The sequence below is a fragment of the Accipiter gentilis genome, chromosome 9 (genome assembly GCF_929443795.1).
Source record: "Accipiter gentilis chromosome 9, bAccGen1.1, whole genome shotgun sequence".
Classification (NCBI taxonomy): Eukaryota; Metazoa; Chordata; class Aves; order Accipitriformes; family Accipitridae; genus Astur; species Astur gentilis.
The window spans coordinates 7985965-8006909 of NC_064888.1; the positions used below are offsets into that span (position 1 = coordinate 7985965).

The 20945-nt window shown below is 46.5% G+C and overlaps 1 protein-coding gene across 1 annotated transcript in view; it reads left to right on the top strand.

Moving 5' to 3' along the window:
- PAPSS2 (3'-phosphoadenosine 5'-phosphosulfate synthase 2) overlaps positions 1-20945 on the top strand; it is a 29588-nt gene that overhangs the window by 4107 nt on the left and 4536 nt on the right. The window contains exons 2-8 of the mRNA XM_049810179.1: positions 11786-11891; positions 14080-14315; positions 15054-15192; positions 15454-15572; positions 15696-15809; positions 16254-16365; positions 19776-19981. Coding sequence (XP_049666136.1) covers positions 11786-11891; positions 14080-14315; positions 15054-15192; positions 15454-15572; positions 15696-15809; positions 16254-16365; positions 19776-19981 — 1032 coding nt within the window. The remainder of the gene's footprint in view (positions 1-11785; positions 11892-14079; positions 14316-15053; positions 15193-15453; positions 15573-15695; positions 15810-16253; positions 16366-19775; positions 19982-20945) is intronic.

Sequence of the window (20945 nt, forward strand, 5' to 3'; positions counted from 1 at the left end):
GATTGTTTTCTAGTTGCTCATCATGTGCTTAGTATTTCTTGGCTTATTTTCTATCACTTTTTTTGCTTTCTATCTCTTTTCTTCAAAGATCACGGAAAGGTCAGCAGATTAACTATCTCAATACACTGTTATTTCAACTTCTGTTGTTTCCTTTAGCTCTCTCCCCTTCTCCCTATTTCTTCTGAAGTCCTTTGGTATTAAAAAGGTACCTTTCCAGTCTGTTGCCCGCACCTTGCTGTTTCATTCACTTGTGCTGTTTTACAGGGCTGCCAGTGTGCCAGACCCATGTTTATTAACCATACTCTGCTCTGTAAGAGCAGGGATATTCAATTTGGGGATTTTCAGGGAAGAAAAGTCAGAAAAAGTTGCAGGCTCCTAAACATGAATGCCTCTTTCTTTCCGTGGTTCAGGCAGGCTGACTGCTCCAGGGGATGGAGGATGAAATAATCAGCTTGGTGCGGTCCAGCCCCAGAAGCTGCAAGCTGGGGACCTTGGTGGACTTTCTCCAAGTGCAGGAGGGCTTGTCTGGTGTCCCCTGGTAGTGCCATGGCAGCAGGGTGTGTTCTCCAGGAGGCTGCACGGACAGAGCATCTTCCAGGGCTGTAGAAGGGCATGCATGTGGAAAACTGGAAAGGTTTTTTCTCCTGGGGTGGGCGGTTGCTGCCTGAACACGCCTTCCCTCCAAGGGGAGAGGCAGGTAGGTCAGGCCTGATCCCTGCAGATGTGCTTGGAGGTTAATCTTTTGCTTTCCCAACAGGACTAGTGGCTCTTCAGGATATCCCAGCGGCCTCGTTTGGAGGAGCGCAGCTGAGCACTGCTGCTGCTGGTGGCGGTCAGCATGGTGGTGCCATCTGGAGTGGTGGCCAGGGTGCCTAAACCTGACTGTAATTTCTCCAGCTCTTGATTTGAAGCGCTTTGAGAGTCAGCATGTTGTTTCCTGTCCTGCTGCTGGTCTCCTGGATAAATACAGACTCCAGCCTTGTCAGGTTTTCAGGTTGCACTGATTAAGTCACGACCAGCTACAAATCCATGCCAAAACCCAGAACTCAGGCATAGGTTTCCATCCATGGTCTCCTTGGGTAGCTCCTACAAGTGGTTTTAGGCAAGACAGTGAATGGTTTTGAAGATGCCATGCTAGCAAGGCATGTGCACTGCAGCTGCAGCTTAGATTTAGGCCATGAGGATTTTGTTTTTCTAAAGGGTTCAAGAAAGTACTTTCAAGAGAAGTACTGGCATACTTGCTCCCCCCCCCCCCCCCCCCGGGCTGATGTTGATCTTGGAGGGTGTCTTTAAATAGCCTTTAACAATGAAAAGCCCTTGCCTATCTGAAACCAGGTGTTTTAGATAAACTTGCAGCTGTACGCACCCACAAAAGATAAGCAGTGTGCAGGGCCTGTATTAATGCTCCTAATGGTATGCTCCTGCCTTGAACCTGTACTTTGGTCACAGTGCTCATACACTTTTGCTCGTACACTTTGATATCTTAAAAGTCCATTAAGAGAAACGCCATGTAATTCAGGTTGCTGTTTATTAATTGACTATTATTGTGAGCAGGGTGACTAATGATTATCTCTGATCTGGCTCTGAATCACAGCTGTAGGAAGTGAGAAATAGTTCCCTAATGGTCTTGCAGCTTAATAATTTCTAAGTGAAAATTTACTTGGAGTGTATCATTAACAAAAGGAGGGATGCAAAAAAAAAAGCTTGGTCAAGGCATTTGGCGTGGATGTGCGTCACGAAATGGGACGCTGGGAATTTAGGATTTTGCCTGTAGGGCTGGTAACTCATTGCTAGCACTGCCTCCTGTCCCTTGCAGAGCTGTCCTTTTTCATTTACTTGCAGCTTGGCTTGGTTACAAGTGTATGTGTCAAAAGTTTTATCTAGTGAGTGGGTACCAAAATGTGTTGGCCTGTTTGGAGAGCAGAGCTTGAGAAAGGAGACGGTTTACGTAATTTTTTTTTCTCCAATGTGGCTTCTCTTTAGATGCAGCACTGTAGTTTGTTGAGATGAGCTTTTTTTGTGCATCTTTGGAAAACCACCATTTGTACCTACATTTCCAAGACTTTCTGACCTTGAGGTTTTTGCGGCCTCTGGCAGAACAAAATGTTTTCTTCGATATCAAACCGTTTTTCAGCTCTCCATTGTCATGCAAAAATGTGTGTCGGGCGGGAGGTCATTTTTCAGGCCTGCTCAGCCTTTGTGATGGGAAGATCATTTGTTTGTGTTGCCAGTGGCTGTGGGAAGAGGGAAAAACCCCCTCATTTTAGAGGAGGCGACTACTGCTGCAGGGTGCTGAGTTGCGTGCTTGCCTCTGCCAGGGACCCTGGGCATGATGCTGGACGAGTCACCTCAACCATGGCTGGGGCAGCTCATTGCATCTGCCCCCATCTTTGCAAAACTGGTCTGAGGCCATGGGTATGGATGGGAGGAGCATCAAGCTCTTGGAGGTGCTGCCTGAAGTCCAGTGGAGCTGCTCTTCAAACGTGTCAATTTTATAAGGCTTAAATATCGTGGGAGCTCAGGTCTTCATCTGCTGTTTGCCTTACTCTCTGCCACTCTTCTGTGGCTGTAAAATTGGGGATGATGCCACCCTCTCAGAGAAATACTGGGAGTTTGCATGAACTTTTGAGGGACCAAGTAATAATAATCCCCAAGGAAAATGTGTAACTGTCCTTCAACCAGCCTTTGAGTAGCGTGTAATGATTAAGACCTGTGCTTACACCTGGTTTGGGGAAGGGTGAGGGAAATGCTGAATAGTCACTTGTTCAAGAAGAGTACAACATTCTTGGTGCCAACTTAGGCAAGGTTCTAGGTAACCCCGTGTGCGCTCACGTAATTAAAAGCCTGTCCTGCAGCTTGTAGGGTCAGATGCACAGGTAGATGGGGCAGGAAACCTTCATCCTGGTGTCTCTGAACTTGAGTCCTCAACTTAGACTTTTCTCATGCAGCTTGTTGCGTAGGGTGGCATGTTCAATGGTATGGCTGAAAACAATCCTGCCTTCAGCCAACAGAATTAGCAAGGGGACTGAGGAGGTACTGAGTGAGGGGAAGGTCTGTTTGCCCCCCTCTGTAGTTTCCAGCAGCAGCTGAGAGTGGGGGCTAGGGACGAGTCTATGGCTGGGATGCCACAGGGCATTGTCCCAGCTTCCATTTATTTACAACTTGAGATACCAGAGGCTGTGCCTTTCTTCCTGATAGTCCCTGATGAACTTTCCTTCCATGAATTCATCCTAATGATTTTTTCCAGCCAAGTGAACTTTTGGCCTGCCCAGCGGAGTTCCCCTGTTTAACTGTGTCCTCTGTGGTGGTTCTGGCCGAGTTTCCCCTGCAGTCCTTCCCGCTGCTGCTTTTGCACTTCGCAAACCTTAAAAAAAATCGCTGAGGTGGAGAGAGATCTCCTGTCGCCTGCTGGCAACCACTGTCCATTGCAAAGTCAAGTGCATGGGGTTCAAGACGCCAGGTTCAAGACTGCGTGTCCATCCTGGATACCAAGTGAGGCAGGGAGAGGCTGTGATGCTAAACCCCCACCAGCCTGGGCTTGTGTCCAGCTTTGTTCTTTCAGCAGGCTGCCACGATGTCCTGTAGAGGAGAAGTGATGCAAGAGGATTAGTTCTTTTACAGAAATATATGTATTTTAAAACGTGATGAAGCTGCTTGAAATGCAGATCCTCTGTAGCTCCCACTGCTTGTGAAACTGCTAGAGCTTCTCAAAAGGTAAAGGATTTCTTTCCTGAGAAGGGATATCATGGGCATGTGTCCTGGGTTCAGCTGGGATAGAATTAATTTTCAGAGGAACCTGGGAGGGGGGGCACAGCCAGGACAGCTGACCTGAACTAGCCAAGGATCTGTTCCATACCATGTGACATCATGCCCAGTATATAAATGGGGAGCAGGTTGGGGGGAGCGCTCTCGGCTTTCGGTGGGGGAAGTGGCGGAGCGTCGGGTTCTGGGTGGTGAGCAGTTGCACTGTGCACCACTCATTTTGTATACTCTTTTATTAGTACCGTTGTTGTAACTTCTCTTGTGTTGTCCCAGTAAATTGTCCTTATCTCAACCCTCGAGGTTCTGGGTTTTTTTTTCTTTTCTCCTTTCTGATTCTCCTCCCCATCCCATCGGAGGGGGGCAGGAGGAGCGAGCAAGCGGCTGCGTGGTCCTTTGTTACCGGCTGGGCTAAAACCACGACAGCATGTTAAAAACAGGTATCTTGTCTCCATATTGTTTAGAGCTGAGATGGGCTCAGTTCAACCTGTGCTAGCTTGGAGGGTGGAAAGGAGATTCAGCTTTCTTAGCGGAAGATGGACCTGGTGTCCCACCTGCATGCTCATGGCCATAGTTAGATGTTGGCCTTCAAGTTTGAAAACCTATTGCAAACTGAGTTAATAGGGACACAGAACTGCTGAATGTGGCTCACTGTGTTTTGTGGTAGAGCAACGCCAGTTCAGCTTTTAAAGGTAAGTTAATGACGGTCCTGGTTTGTTGAACTAATTTCTGGAGCTCTCAAAAGGAATGGTTTTGATGAAATGGGATATCACTCTGGCACGTTGGCTCCTGGCGTTCGCTGGAGGACCCTCTGGGTAAGCTGGTCCCACATGGCATCTCTGAACAGCAGAGCTTGTGGTTTTGATTATATCTTGCAACCCAACAAAATTAGCTCAGCTGACGATCTCCTGACACTGTACTGCAAGTTTTTCTTTGCATGGTATTTGGCGCAGGAGTCCTGGCTGTCTGCCTTGCTTGTTTTAAGGGTGTCTTAGCTTGTCACAGTAAGAGATGGGACATGTACAGTGGCTTATTTACCATAGAGAGCCACAACCCATTAATTAAATTCCTAAATCTTGTATTCAAGAAAAAAAATAATGATTACATGTAAATACAGTTCCCACCTGGAAGCTTTTTTGATACTGAAGTTAATGTGTAGTAAAAATATGTACCCTTGCCCTCCTTTCCTCTTGTCCCTGAAAGCTGAAGGACTGATACTCAGTTTACCATTTCCGTAACATGATATTTTTCTCCAAAAGAAGATACAGAAGCATGGCTGTATGTACTGGGTAGTCATTCCTGGTAGGGGAGCCTGTTTTGGTGCAGCATTTCTCAGGCAGGTGCCATTGCACCATGCAAAGCAGCTCAGCTGGCTGTCAGTCACGGCTCTGTGCATTGGCAGAGGTCACAGGCCTACACCATCTCTTTGTTTTTTAACTAGTCACCTACCTCCTCATTGCATAATTCCCTTCTTTTTGGTTTTCTCAGAGGTTAAATAGATGTGCTTGATCCCTATCTATGGGTGTTCAATCCCAAAACTTATCTGTACTGCAGCAAGAACATAATTTCTGTTCCTTCTTTTTGCAAGATAACTGGTTTTTGCATTGTCAGTGGTCCTGCGGTCTTGGCGTGATCCAGAGCAGCCTTGTAACAGACCCCAGGCATCAGAGCAAAGCAGTTCTCCTTTTGCAATGTCAAACCTATTGTTTGCAAAATGAGCGTGAGCTGAACTGCTGAAATGGTTTCATTTAGGGGAGGTAATTTAGCAGAACTGCTCTGAATGTAAAAAATAGGGCAACCATGGAAGGACTTCTTGTTTAAATTGTTATTTTTGTCAGTGGCTGACAAGATGCTGTGTTTGTCAAATATTTGTTGCCCTTGCAGCTGTCCCTTGTGATTTCTGGAATGAAGATGGGAAGATTGTTTTTATAACATCTGTCCTGGCATTGCAGATTTGTCTCAAATGTAGAAGTGCAGGATGACTCACTGGTTTTCCTGTGTTGAGGAAATTATAGCAGTGACATCATGTAATTCAGAGATGAAGAAACGCCTGATCTGGGTGCCTTCAGAGAGGTAGACTTTAATGCCCAACCTGCTGATTTGTAGTCATACAGTCTAGAAATGAGCATCTGATTTGCAAGGTGACTGGAATGTGAGCCTGGTTTTGTTGTTGATTTTTTTTTTTTGCCAGGGTTGTATAAAATTTGATTGCGGTAACCCAATACATGCAGATATATACCAAGAGAAAAATATTTTAGCTGCGATCAAAAATAAGGTCTTGCTAAGACCTCAAAAATTCCTGCGGGTTAAGAAAAAAACACTTTAGCTAACACCAGTTTGAAAACCTCGTGTGTTAGCAATGTTTGGCATCTCCAACCGTCTGTCTCCAAGCTGAAAGACTGCTTGTTTTGGGTAACTGGGATGTCTCTGCTGGTCTTCTTAAGATCTTCTGTGTTACGTTCCTGGCAGGGGACAGGGGCCAAGGTAGCAGTGCCAAAAGGAACAAGCGTCAAAGGCGGAGGGTGCCAAGGAGCGACTGAGGTCTGCTGTGGTTTATTCAGAGCGCTGAATGAAGAAAGGGAGTCCAGTTCAGCATCGTGCCTGGTGCGAGGGAATGCTGGCAACCCCAGCCCCGAAACCTCTGCAGGGTATTTGGTGACACATCACTGTATTACTCAGCTAAGTCTAAAAAAGAAAACATAACATTATTTCTTCTCACGTACGGGTGGTGGGAGAGGAGACGAGTCCCACGTGCAGGAAAGAGGGCGGATGATGGTACGGGAATCAGGACGGCAGGCGGTGCAGTAATGCGCCGGGTGCTTGAGAAGTCTCACTTCCCCGTCTGGACCTGCGAGCCAGGCTCTGCGTCGTGATGGTGGAATCCTGGGAGACGAAATGGGCAAAATTTCCAGGGTAACTCCGTCTTGGTGGGGTTTTTCCCTGGGAAAGAATGGAGCTGATTTTTAGGCATTTACCACCTTAGTCCCTTAAATGAATCAAACTCAAGTTTGGGAAAAGTCTATAGGTTTAGGGTTACAAGAGCCACATGAGGACTTCAGAGACTCCGAGGTTTCTCCATTGTTCTTCAATATGATCGTAATCGAATTTTGCTTCCAAAGGCAAAACCCCCCTCTTTCTTCTCTTTCTGCTTTTCTTTTGAGTGTGATAGTTTTGCTTTTCTGCAGCAAATGACTCTTACAGGAGGTTTTTCCCCCTTGTTGGTGACGGACACTTTATCTTCTCCATTATGCCAGCTTGCCCATTTGCAACAGCAGCCGTGGGAGTTGCCCTGATAGAAGAAAAGAATTTTTTAAGGAAAAGTCCCATAAACTTAATTTTTATGCATCAAATTCAACTGATTGGACTAAAGATCTGGTTTGTTTGGGGGTTTTTTCCAGTAAGATGGCAGGATTTGGGAGAGGATTTTAAAAAATGAGTTACATCAGTCTCTAAAGGCTTAAGCAAGTGTTTTGACTTCAAACTTGAAAGCTTGCTTGATCGTTTTATCATTTTAAAAGCCTGTTTTGCCATTTGCAAATATGATTAGCTGAAAACATTTTGAAAGCCTCTTTTTTTTTTTTTTTTTTTTTTTTTTTTTTCTCCTGGAGAGATGTCCAAGCTGCAGTACCAAAATAGGGTGTGTATTAAATGCTTGAGTGGGAAAAAAAATGAATCATATTCCAAATTATGTGAGATAGCCCTATAAATAAAAACGCAGCTGGGGGACTCCTGACCCTACCCTCGCGGCTGGGTCAGGGTTTCCCCAGGGCTGTGAGTGCTGCCAGCTGCCAGCTGGATGCTAATTGTGTTCGTGTGAGGCTGGCCCTTCTGCTAAATGAGCCGGACCTGTGACTAACATGCCCTTAATAGCACTGTGCTACGAGAGCGATTGTCCGCTGGCTTTTTTCTTGGGCTGATCTGAGCTGTGTTTTCAGGAGGGAGTCCCTCTCTGGAGCCGGGTGTTGCTGCAGCCTGCCATGAGCTGTGGCTCTTGGACAGCTTCCAGTGCCCTGCCTGTGCCAGCTACAGCAGGCAGAGGTACTCCTGCAGCGGCAGAGGGGATTTAAGGGTGCAATAAGGACGTTGGTTTAGACCTTACCGGCCTTTACAATGACCAGCACCGCTTTCTAATGAAATCTTTCAAATCTTTACTCCTGCAACATTGGAGAGCTCTCCCTTCTGTGGATGGCTGAGCAAGAGTTAGCCTGAGGATGTTGTATGCACTTAGGGGATCTCTTGAATCTCCCACCCAGCTCCCAGCTCGGCTCCCGTCTCTCCTCCTTCGTTTCCACTCCTTGGCTGTGGCACATGGCACTCACACTTGGTTCTCGCCCTGGTCCCATTCGTTACACAGCCGTGGAGTTGCTGGCTAAAGAAATGGGTAGGTGAGGGCAGGAGGAGATGCTGCCTTGCATCCTAAGGACCAGAGTTTATACATACTTGAATTTGTAGTGGAAGATGGCAAATCATCCATGTAAGTCATTGGGACAACCCTAAATGTTGTTCATCTAGTGCATTTTCTATTAATCGTGCAGTGGTTCTGCTCCTAACAAATGTCAGCAATGGTTGGGAGAGGTCCCCCAGGCATCGTGCATTTAGCTATCAGATGAGAGAAGATGCTCCCTGATAACACCTCTCCTGTGGGTGGTCACATGCAACCTTCAGTTTATGTGGGCAACCACAGCTGTTCCCTTTCAGGGCCAAATACTTAAGGAAGAGCTGAGGTTACTTTTTCAGACACCATGAATTGAGCAATGGTAGCTCTCAGAGCAGAGGACGCTGATGTTCGTAGATGAAATCTCTCCAGGGTTTGCTCTTGGGCCACTGATGCTTCTTTTTGGTGGTGCCCTCGCTCCATTTGATCATGCTTCAGCTCTGGCTTCCCAAGCTATGTCCCAGCTAGCAGATGATTAGCTGGGAAGTCGGTGTTTCCTGCTGAACAGCCCGTTTCTGGCCAAGCAAGCTGCCAGCCCAGCCATCCGCTGCGTGCTCATGTTTCTCTCTTTTTTTACTTTTGGCGTAGCTGGCAACTTGAGTCGATGTGTGGCAGGCAGTTGCCCAGGGTTAGAAAGAGTTTACCAGCAAGATTATTAACATAGCAGAAAAATCAGAGGGATTTGGTAGTGTCTGGATCTCGCGGCAGGTAGGAGAGGTCTGAGAGTGTTGCTGATTTGCAAAAATGCCCTCAGTGGTGCTTTCCCAAGCTCCAAAAGATGGCAGCGTGCAAAATAAAAGCTCTGAGATGCATGCACACTGCAGACTTAAGAGCACAGCAACATGTACTTTTAACATAACAATCTCGTTACATCAGCCACATAGGAATGTGTTAGTTCCTGCATCTTCCCGAGGCACGGACTTTATCATAGTTCATCTCCTACAGGACAGATCCAGCAGATCAACAGTTTGCAAAAGCAAGTGTGCGGCTGGAGTTCCTACTGATGCAGAGGGCATGAAACAGAGATTTGAAGCATGCAGGTTCATTTCTCCACACAGAAATATTGGTCTTGTCTGTTGTGGTTTGCAGTCAAATTGCAAAATACCTGCTTTATGTTTTTTGGAATGCTACACTTGAGGAGTGTTTAATCACTGGGCAGGCGCTATGCTGCAGCAGGGGAGGTTTTGCTGCAGGGCTGAGTGGTGGCAAGCTGCTCGGAAGGTGAGTTTGGGCAGTTGGGCTTTGCTGAGGGTCCTTGGCCACGCGACACAATTTCAGAGCAGTGCCAGAGCTCAACCAGGAGTAAACACAGCAGAAACACACCAGTGTGTCTTGGGAGAAGGGATTATTTTTGTCAGCTGGATCTTGTGTGTGTGCTCATTTAGTCTCACTGCTGAAGCCTGAAACTCTGGGGATGGGTGAAAATTAAACCATGGTGGTGCTGTCTGTTCATACAGACTTTTGACAACCTCCTGTAAAAAAATAAACCAAAACCCACAAAAACCAAATCTTGATCTACTTATCTTTTGTTTTCTGAGTCACCAGGATGTGTTGGGCTCACTCACTTTTTCAGGGTCAGGTCTAGAGAGGTTTTGTTCTTTTGGTTTTTGTTTTGCTGTGGTACCCAGGCTGTGTTTCAGACAGCGTCTTGTCTGTCCACTACACTCCAACCCCCAAATAGTTTATTTTATCCTTTGAAACAAATGTGGAAGGGGGAAGCGATGTTGGGGACCTGCTCTGGTGGCTGTGGCAATGAAAACTGGAAGTGAGAGTCCCGGAGCAAGAAAATGCGTTGCTGGAGGTGGTTGAGACAACAGCCCTGAAAACCTTGTTAGGCTGGGACTTCCCATCAAGTCGTACGGTGGTGGCATGGGGTGGGAATCAGTCACCTTGGGCCAGCTCTGGAGCAATTGCTTCTCCCTCCCAGAGCCTCTTCCAGTGCAGTCTGACAGCCGTGGTACTGACGTTGAGGCTTGCCGAGAGTTAACCTTGGAGGCGAGATCTATGACCATTATTATGACTATTTTGTACCCAGCTATTCTTAGCAGTAAATTAAAATGTTCTGTAGTGGGGTAGCTGTTCAGTGTGCCCACAAGCAATTGCAGATGGCAAATTTGCAGGTGTAAAGAGGCTAATTTTGGAGCCTTTCACTAAAACTGAATTGAGAATGGACATGAAATTCCGAGTATAGTTGTAAATCACTGTGGTGGGAGATTGGTCTCTGCTGGGATGCTGGCCTCTCTGAAAGATAATAAAAACAAGTGAGGAGAGGAGGGTATTTTTTCTCTTCTGCTATGGAATAATTTTCACTCAGATTTCTGTGCAGGCAGAGCCCTCTGTTGCATACAAAACACGAAGTCTCCAATGAATGCTTATGCCTTTGCTGGATTATGTTAAAGTGTTAATGGGCCAGCAAGCAGAGGGGGGAAAAAAAATCAGGCTATTTTGCTGACACATTTAAGAGTGACCTTTTACTTTATTGTGTCTCCTATTCCTCTTTTTTTTTTTTCTTGTCAAAATTTTTTTCTTGGACACATGAAAGATAATCACTTCCCTGCTGTGACTTCAAATGTAGAAATATTTATATAGCGAGATGCAAATCATGGGAAAGCCCAGACCTACTCTTGTACTGATGATACAAGATGGATAAACCTACAGTCATGAAGAATCCGGCTAGGGAGAAAATATTTATATCCTCTCTTCCTCTCAAGACTTTTCCTTTGGCTGCCTTGATTGGAAACAATCCTCATAATTAAGAAGGTCTTGTAGATATTCTATGTGCAAAAAGTCTTTGTCAAAGTACCATTGCTGGAGCTGCATGGCACAGGCAGGCTGTTTAGGCTGCATCCCAGATGCTGGGGCTGCCCTGCTGCAGCAGGTCAATGTTAGGAAGCACTAAAATTCAGGCCTCCAGCTTGGCATCGTACTGGTCCCTTCTTTCCACTGGGAAGTGCATGCATACATATTAGGTGTTGTTTTCTCTGCCTCCCATCCCACCGTCTTCCCTGGCTGGGTCCCAGTCTCACTCAGCTCAGCCCTGCTACATCGCCGTTTCTTGCCCCAGCTGCAGATCTTAGCAGCCGTGTTATGTTAAACATGGCAAGTAAATTAGCACCTTAAGTTGCTTTTGTTTTGCAAGCATAATTAAAATAGTAGGCGTGTCTGGCTGTATTTTAAAATGCCAAAGAAGGAGGGAGTGTGCTGCCTGTATCTCTGCGTGGACTCCGTGTCCTCCCCAGCCTGCCTGCGGGTGTATCAGTCACCTGGCCGCACTCCTGCACCAAAGCAAGTCATCTTCTGCCGCTGCCGGCAGCAGCGGATGCAAAGGCATTGCCACCAGAAGGACTTTGAGCAGAGGCAAATACTATCTTCAAGAAATGAGTCTGCTGCTCGGACAAGAAATCCAACTTACGCCAAAGGCAACTATTTTCTTCGCTGTTTTCCCTCTTGTACCGAGTCCGCTGCAAAGGCTCATGCAGATTTTTAATGAATTTGTATTTCTGTCCCTTATATTAGTCCCAGCTGAGATTTTCTTTTGTACGGAGAGCAATGAGGTAACAGGAGCATTTTGTTTTGCTTTGTTTCCATCAGGGATCAACCAATGTGGTTTACCAAGCCCATCACGTCAGCAGGAGTAAGAGAGGACAAGTTGTCGGTACCAGGGGTGGATTTCGAGGCTGCACGGTTTGGCTAACAGGTATTTTCATCTGGGTGTGAAAGCGTGGCTTCACATGTGAAACCCACTTGCATACATAAGTATGGCTCAGAGGTGGGGATTTGGGATCTGCAGGAAATGTCAGCGTTCCTTGTGAACTGGGAATTGCAAAACATTTACACGTGGGAAACACCAACATGCGGTGCTGGCGCAGCAAGATATTCTTCCTGGCAGCTGCTACCCATAACTAATGTTTTTATGAATTCCACAGCTGTTATCGGCCTCCTGAACAGGTCAGAAGCCCTAAGGGTCGCACTTGTTGTTCTCATGTGCGTGGCTGAAGAAGCCTTGGCTCAAATCCAGCCAGTCCTTGCCAGTGAAACGTGCCCAGGGTTGTCCAAAATGGCATGCGGATGTGTTCATTCTGGGTCAGTGTGAAGTTTATTGGGATACCTAGGTTTACTGTGTTTAAAGTGACTTCATGAGCAGCACAACAAGGCAGTCGTCTTGTCTGAAGAATAAATACTCCCAGAAAGCGAGTCGCGCTGGAAGCAATTCCTTGCATAGCCACTGTGGGTTTCTTGTGTTATTTCTCATTTCGTACGCCTTCTGATGTGTTGCCCTGCTCTTCGGCTTTGAAAGATAAACTCATTGCTTGGGGATTAGAGGCTGCTAGAAACGACAACTGCATTTATTTTGCTCCACTAATATTTACACAACTCTGTCTTTTGCCACTTGTCCAGTTGTTTCTTTGCTTGTTAAATATTGGTATTTTCTTTGACTGGCGGAAGATGTTGAAAGATGTACTTGGAAGGGTTTGTAAAGCCCTTCTGATTTGCCTTCATAACAGCTTATGTGCTAGATGTTGGATTAAAACACATTTCTGTTTTGTTCTCTTCTTCAATTTCAAAAAGGTGGCCAACACCTGATCTGCTTTAATATAATTTCTGAAGCCAAAAATCCCATTTCCTTTTCTTTTTGAATATCACTCAAAAATCTTGCATCTGAAAGGTTTGAGTTTCTCTGGCTGATGATTATTCTTTGAAATAGACAGTGGTCTCCTAACTTTTTTTTAATTTAATTTTAAGAGACTATATGGAAGGGCATGTTATTGCATGGACTGTATGGATTAAATGGAAGGGCATTTGCATGCTCTACATTGCCAGCTCAGGAGACCTATCAGTTAGTCTGTTGTACTACAGAAACCGAAGGCACAGCCAGCAGGATTCATCTCTGCCCAGCCAGGTTTCCTCTCCAGCACAAACATGGCTGTTCTGCAGCAGACCAAAAGTCCACCTCGCCCAGGGTCTTGTCTCCATGGGTGCTCAATAGTAGATGTTATGCAAAGGGTATAAAAACAGGTGAGCAGATGATGCTATCTCCATAGGAGATTTTCCAAGGCTAGGTGTTTCTTGAGACAGGTGTGGTGTTTGGAGGTGTTATCTCTCCTAAGTCAAGGTCCTCTTCCATCTCAAGGAGATTTCAACGCATGGATCCCCACCCAAGGGAAAGGAGGAGTTTGGTTCTCCATGTGCACTTGCTGCTTTCTGACAGAACCAATAGCAAGTGCTTTTTGTGCACGTGGATGGAGCTGGGATGGGAAGTAGCCACCTCGTTTGGGATTGTTGTCTTTCTGGCTGATGACTCCAGGAGACATGGGCAGCTGAAGATGCGTTGCTTGTCTACACGACCATCCTGCTCCTGCTTGCACGGATCTGTGGGTGCTGCTCCTGCAGAAGGAGGTGTCCGTGGATGCAGAGGGGCAATTGCAGCTGCTGGAGCCTGTCCCCACCCCACACAGTTGCAGCAAGAATGTCTCCTTGGGTTCAGCCTGGGAGAGCTGTCAGCTGTTCATAGGGGGAACAGGAGGAGGAAGAGGAAGATGCTGAGAGACTTACAGGCAGCAGCGTCCTTTCAGACTTCCCCTACTGACTGGTACCTGTTTGTCCCACCATGGCCTAGCAAGAGGTACTTTTGCAACACTGCTGGGTTGAACCCCTCCAGATGTTGGGATATAGCAGCTTTTCTCATGGCATTAATGCCACCCCTTCAATAAGAAGGGTTCACCAGATCTCTAAAAAGATGAATCCAACTTCCCTACCTCATGCCTTCCTAAAGCAACTTCAGACAGAAGGATTTTTGTTGCCCATGTCCCAGGAGGTATTGCATTACACTGTCATTTTCAGTCTTTTGACCTCGAACCTGAACCTCACTTTTCTGTCTCCAACAGGCCTTTCTGGAGCTGGCAAGACAACCATTGGTTTTGCTCTGGAAGAGTACTTGGTCTCTCATGGCATCCCTTGCTATTCCCTGGATGGTGATAATGTTCGGCATGGCTTGAATAAAAACCTGGGTTTCTCAGCTGGGGATCGCGAGGAGAACATCCGCCGCATCGCAGAGGTGGCCAGGCTGTTTGCTGATGCTGGGCTTGTCTGCATAACTAGTTTCATTTCTCCTTTCGCAAAGGTAAACTCGCTGCATCATATTCTGCTCTTTTCTGGGCAGCCTTGATCTCATGATTGTTCTTAGGGAAGAGAGATTTATGTGGAGGACTTCCTATATATGCCACCAGACGCTCCTTTTAACTTCTCTGTTCTTTTGTAAGACGCCACCAGTACACAGAACTACATGCAATCAGGACAAATTTCTGGAGGGCAGTTTGACGTGACCTCTTCGAATATATTCAATGTTACAAATTGATTAAAAGCGAAGAGAAGTTTAAAATCTCCCTGCAGAGGCCCTACTATTAACTTGGTAGGAGGCAGAAAAGAGGTATAGAAACAATAGCCCGTCATGGTGCTATCACTGCTCTGTTGGAAGAAGTATTGATTGTATTTTTATCCTTCCGGAGAATACCAAGTAGCTGCTGTTATCAAGCCGATGCAAGCAGTTCCTTTTTTTTGACACAGGGCAGATAATTATTCACATTCTAAAGTTCTGCTGTCCTGCTTAACCCGCTTAAGAGATCTTCTTGGTGTTTCAGATAGAAAAAGCTGAAAACAGGTCAAAGTTGTAGATTTTTAAAATTATATTTAAAGAAAAAGGGGGAAGGGAGATGAAAACCCCTTATTAGAATTAGTGTAAATTTAATAAATCTATACCAGAGACTAATTTACCTGTGTCGAGTTCCAGGGCACATCATGTAGGAGGAAGGTGCTTGCTGCAATTCGGACACATATGTTTTTCCTGTCTTTCTTCTAACAGGATCGTCAAAATGCGCGGAAAATTCACGAGGCAGCTGGACTTCCTTTCTTTGAGATCTTTGTAGATGCTCCTCTAAACATTTGTGAAAGCAGAGATGTGAAGGGCCTGTACAAAAAGGCAAGAGCTGGAGAGATCAAAGGTATGGAAGAGTGACCTCTTATTTTGCGTTTTGATTTCCAAAGCATTGGATAGCTCTGTTGTTGCAGCTCTGCACGTAGAGGTAGGTTACTAGAGGCTCTTTGTTGTGCACAAGAGTATCCTGCTTTCCTAATCTTGCTGTCACAAGTGTCACTTGTACCCAGTATGGTTGAATGCTTGCTGGTTGTTTGTACAGCGTTGTTGGCTCTAGAGCACCGAGTATTACATTAAATAAATCTAGTTTGGGTTTAATTGTCTGTAGGATTCACAGGGATTGACTCAGAGTATGAGAAGCCCGAATCTCCTGAACTAGTGTTGAAAACGAATGTTGCGTCAGTGTCTGAATGTATTCAGCAGGTTGTGGAGCTCCTCCAGACACAAGTAGGTCATTTTTACACCACCGCCACTGGCAGCTTTGTAAATCTGCTTTTGGATATTGACTTTTTGGTGTTCCCTTAAAAAATGGCGTGTTATTTACAATTGCTCTCTGTCTCTGTCTTTCAGAACATTGTGCCCCACAGCTCAATTAAGGATGTTCTTGAGCTGTTTGTACCTGAAAATAAACTCAATAGTGTCCAAGCTGAAGCAGAGATGCTGCCATCCATCGAGATCACTAAGGTATCATCATGCATGGATGCTGTGCTGTGATTCAGTCATTATTTAGCTGTTCGAAGGGTAGAAGCTTCAACAGGGGTGTTGCTAGAGGGGGCTTTGTTCCTCAGATGGCTGTGTCCTTTTGTGGCTGTGGTTTATGGTGAGCTGAAGTGTGGTCCTGATCCTCAGCCATTTTCTGCCATGTCTCTACCCTGTGCTGTAGCAAGCCAGGGCTGTCAGTCTCCTTCGTTGTGTTAGTACAGACCCACAAGCAGTTGTGCTATGAAAGTACATGAGTCTGACTTAAAAAAAAAACCCAAACCAACCCCCCCCATGGCTTTCTTCCCCTTTATGAATGTCCTATATTTGAAGCAAAACAAATGAGAGTGCTCTTGCAGCAGAAGGGAAGGAAAAGCAACCTCTGAGCATGACCTGGTGACAGGAGTGCCATTTGGGTTTGTTTTGCAGCTGGATCTGCAGTGGGTGCAGGTGCTGAGTGAAGGCTGGGCCACTCCGCTGACCGGCTTCATGCGCGAGGCAGAGTACTTGCAAGTGATCCATTTTGGCACCCTGCTGAATGGTACGAATCCCCACGCTTTGCGTTAACACTGGCCAACAAGCTGCTGCGGGATGTGATGCTTACCCCACGGTGTCTCGGCAGGCAGCTGTACAGAAAAGCTTAATGCCTGGCTGTGCTGTTCTCCTCCCTTACTCTCGCCTGTTAAATGCGAGGGCTTGTAAAGGACCGCGGAAGCCAGGAAGCTGTGCTCCGAAACACACCAAAGGGTACAAAAGGTGACAAAGTTCACTGTGTTGTGGCTGGCACCCTGGCACACAGCTTTGACATCTCGCAAAGTGCTGATCAAACATTTTGGGGGCCATTGTGTAGCTCTTTTCATGTTCAGTGATACCAGGGTAAATAAAGATGCAAACCAAAGCCAAGTAAGCAGGGAGGCTGCCAGGCTGAATTTGAGGTGGGAGGAGAAGGCAGCTGTTCCTTGGAAACGGGAGCAGTGCCTGATTTTACTCCCCCCCACACACCCCCTGCTCTGTTTTTCTGCTTATCCATTACCGTAACTTGAAATAAATCAGATTTACCTATTAATTAGCAACATGTTAGAGGTGCTTCAACCCTGGAAAAGGCAAAGAGTTTTCAGGCAGTGATTGTCCACAGCTGAGACTGGGGCAGTAGATACTTCTGTCCTGTTTCCCAGCTGTAGATGCCGTCGCTGTGACTTTACAGGCAGACAGGGCACTCACTTTGGGTTTTGTAGACCTGATAGCGATCTCTGGCCTCAGCGATTTGGGATCTTGGTGAGTGAGTCCCTTTGAGTCTTGCCCTCCTTCTAGAGGATCCAGTGGTTGCACAGGGCAGTGACTTGCTGCTGTTACTAGGATTTGGGCACCGTGCAGCAGATGCAAAGCTCGGGACTGCTCGCTTTGGACGGAAGGAGTGTCTGTGTGGGGGCTTCTGCTTTCAGACATATCATAGCCTTTTACCTCCCACCTAGCCTCCAAACAGGGTTCAAAAGCACATGTCCTTGTTATCAGACCCTGATCTGTGGTCTTTGAGCTGCCTGTTGTGCCTGATGAGGTTACAGAGGTGCCCTGTAATGACTGTGTTGCTCCAGAGCTCTGCACTTTGCACCAGAGGCTCGTCTTGGCATCTGTTTTTGGGGTGACCCCCCCAAACCTGTTGGCATCACTGAGTACAGCTCCTCTGGGGTCCGTGGGCATATTCAGGATTTGTAGAGCTCCGTGGGGTCAGGGATAAAGCCCAGGACACTGGCTTTTGGGGGGGATGAACTCTCCAGAGCAAAGTCTTTGTAGTAGAGGGCATCAACATCAGTCCCCGGTCCACCTTGTCTCCACAGAGGTCTCCGAACTCAACATCTCCATGGTCAGGCCCACAGGGTGACATCTGGGCAGGAAGGAGAACATCCCTGGTTTGCTTGGCTGAACTTTAGGAAACAGTGCAGGGTTTCCATCTCATGGTGCTGAGGCTGGGGTGCGCATTGCCAAAGAGAAGTTTGAGGCTGGTCTTTCCAGAGTCATTGGTCCAGTCCTTTTGCCCTGGGGTGGGGGTGGTGGTTTTGGCAGCTCCAGCTGTGCCTGAAAGGGCTGCAACTGCAACTGTTTTGGTGGACTTGTGCAAGTTAGTGCTCCTCTCGCTCGGACTTTGAGCAGTAAATCCCACCTTGATACTACCAACAGTTGGGTGAATGGGGTGCTTTGTGTGGGGGCATGATGGCCACCAGGAAGAAAGGTGGATCTGCACGTTGTAGGGCAGCAGGAGTGCCACAGAGTCTCCAACACTCTTCCCTCCACAACAGCGACGCGTGCCTCTGTCAGGACTGGGTAACAGTGAAAGTGTAGGTGTTGGACATCGCTCCTGGCCAGTGAGACCCACGTTGGATGGGTGGACGCTGGAGAGGGGCTGGAGCAGCACCATTGGAGGCTTGTGGTTACGCAGTGCTTGCTGGAGGTTTTAAATGAGCAGCTTTGGTTGTTGAAATGGCTACTGTAACTGGTGCCCGTGAGTGTTAATTACCTTAATTGTGTTTTGTATTCTCCCAGGAAGGAATTGCTCTGTAGCTGGTATGTATATAACTGTTCTTCAATTGTACAGAAATTACTTCAATTTAGATTTTTTTGTTGTAAAGTAATTTTTAGAGATTTACCAAAAAAAAGAAAATTATTAAGACTAGACACAACCACGGCCTGTTTATGATTCAGCCAGTTCTGAAGTGGCATGACACAGGCCATGTCCTGCTGACCAGTCTTCACAAAAATCCCAGTCATGTAATTTTGTAATTACCTTTGCTGGAGTGATTTTTTTTTTAAACTCTGCATCTGACATTTGGAAATGGAGCATGGAGATCCTCAGCTTCAGCATCATTTGTTGGTTTCATAATTCAGCTTTTTCCGTGCTGACTTTATTGACTGATCAGTGGTTAATATTTAAATGTATGAAGTTGGTATTGATTGGATCTCTTGTGAATATGATTATTCATGGAGGTGCTTGAAAATTGCTGTCTGGCAGATGAATGATACCTAGTTGTAAATTAAAAGTAAATGCAAACATTTTAATAAAGATTTTAAAAAAATCTACATCATAGTCAAAATCCTCAAATTAAGACTCTCAAGGATCCAAAATTATTTCAGTCAGATCAGAACAAATTGAATCGGTGATTTGTTCGTTCATGTTTGTGAATGGAAACTTATGGGAGAGACTGATTCTTCTATATTAATACTGGGATATCCAAGGAGAAATGGGAGGACCTTAGTGGAGGACTGGGAAACTGAGGGAGTGGGGATAAAACCAACATGACTTCTAGGTATTTAGGGACAACACTGAAATTAGAAGCTACGTGTGCAAATGTAGGCTTGCTGTACACACAGAGAAGATAGATTAAAAATGGACTCTGCAGAGATAAAAAGGAGGAGGAGTAACAGTATAGAGATATCTAGAAAAAAACAAAGCAAAGTGTGATGGTGTTTTCCCTGTTGGAAGAGGCAGTTCAGGGGATGTGCAGGGAATGACGTGTCCCAGGGAACACCAAGCTGGAGCCATCTTAATAGAGGTTGTTCTCCTGGCAGGGAGCCAGGTAGGGGTTATATCCAGGGTAGCATTTTCCAAGTATGTTTAAATTTTTTGAAGAGACTTTACAAGCTAATTGGAGAAGAACCAATCTTTCCAGGGAGATAAAGAGTCCAGAAAGTAATGAAATGCTCCAGGTGTCTTTGAGACATCTCTGGCCCAAAGATGAGGAGCTTTTGCATTCCACTAACGTTGCTATTTGTTAACAGTGCAGAAAAAAAAGGGGCAGTGAATAAATTTACATGGCTGATGGTGAATCCCTGAGCTAGTCCTGCAAAATTTGGCTCTCCAAAGGGAGAATGTGTGCCTCTGAAAACCTCTGTTTACTCGGTGCCCAAGACCAGTGCCCAAGACTGGAGGACATTAAAATCGTCCCTCTCTCTTGCCAGATGGTGTTGTCAACCTGAGCATCCCCATTGTGCTGCCGATCTCCACGGAGGACAAGGAGAAGCTGGAGGGCTGCGAGGCACTGGCTCTCAGCTACGCGGGACGGAGGGTGGCGATCCTGAAGAGCCCCGAGTACTTCGAGCACAGGAAGGAGGAGCGATGCGCCCGTGTCTGGGGCACCACCTGCGCGAAGCACCCGCATGTCAAAGTAGGTTTGTCCCCTTGCTGCTCTGGGAAGCCTGGCCAGGATGGGAAATGCGGGCAGGGGCAGGAGACCTGAACCTTTCCAAGGTTTCGAGGGCTGTGGGTGTCCAGTCTGCTCTCCAATGCCAGCTTCTTGCTGGGAGCCATTGTGTCCCAAGCAGGCAGGACTGAATTTTTAGGCTTGTGAGTTAATGCTGCACTTGCTGCTTAACAAGAGCATCAGATAACAAGCACAAGGTGAAAGGGAAAACGAGCATGCTGCTGAGGAGCTGCTCCTTTCATTCACTCATCTTCACCAGTGTGCCTACATGACCACCAACTTAGCCCTCAAAGTTTTCTGGCGCTTGGGGTGTAACGATCTCAGTGATGCTGCCAAACATGAATGCTGCAGATCACTGACTCGTGCTCCTTTTAGCTGTGTTTTACTCCTCAATTTGGCTGTTTGTACAGGCAGCCAACAAGGGTGTTATATTTTTGCAGCTTATCTCTTCCCATTTACTCTCTGGCAGTACAAAGAACATCGTCCCTTAGAAACAGAGAGTTCCAGGTTACACGGAGTGACTTGAGCTGTCTGCTTAAAAAGGCTAAAACTGCGTTAATTCTTTTCCCCTACCTTAAAATACCTTTTTAAATTGTGCAGCAGCAGTTGCTCACCTTGCAACAGGCTTATTCCTCCTGCGTATTCCCAGGAGGAGAGATCAAAGAGTGAGGTGGAGGAAGGTCTTGTGCCATAACTTGCAGACCCCTGGCTGCCAGAGAGGAGTCCAGCACCCAGATGGGTGCAGTAGTAGGGACTTGGTTACTGATGCCTCATCTTATGGGGTTGCACTGCTCAGCATGTTCAGTTCACGTGGTCCCTGTAAGAATGTTGTCCACCTACAGTGTGCTGAACAAGAAGGGAAGATCACCCTGCAAAGGGGAGTCAAGCCTAACACTTTTCAAAGGAGACTGGGAAAGGGAAAAGGAGA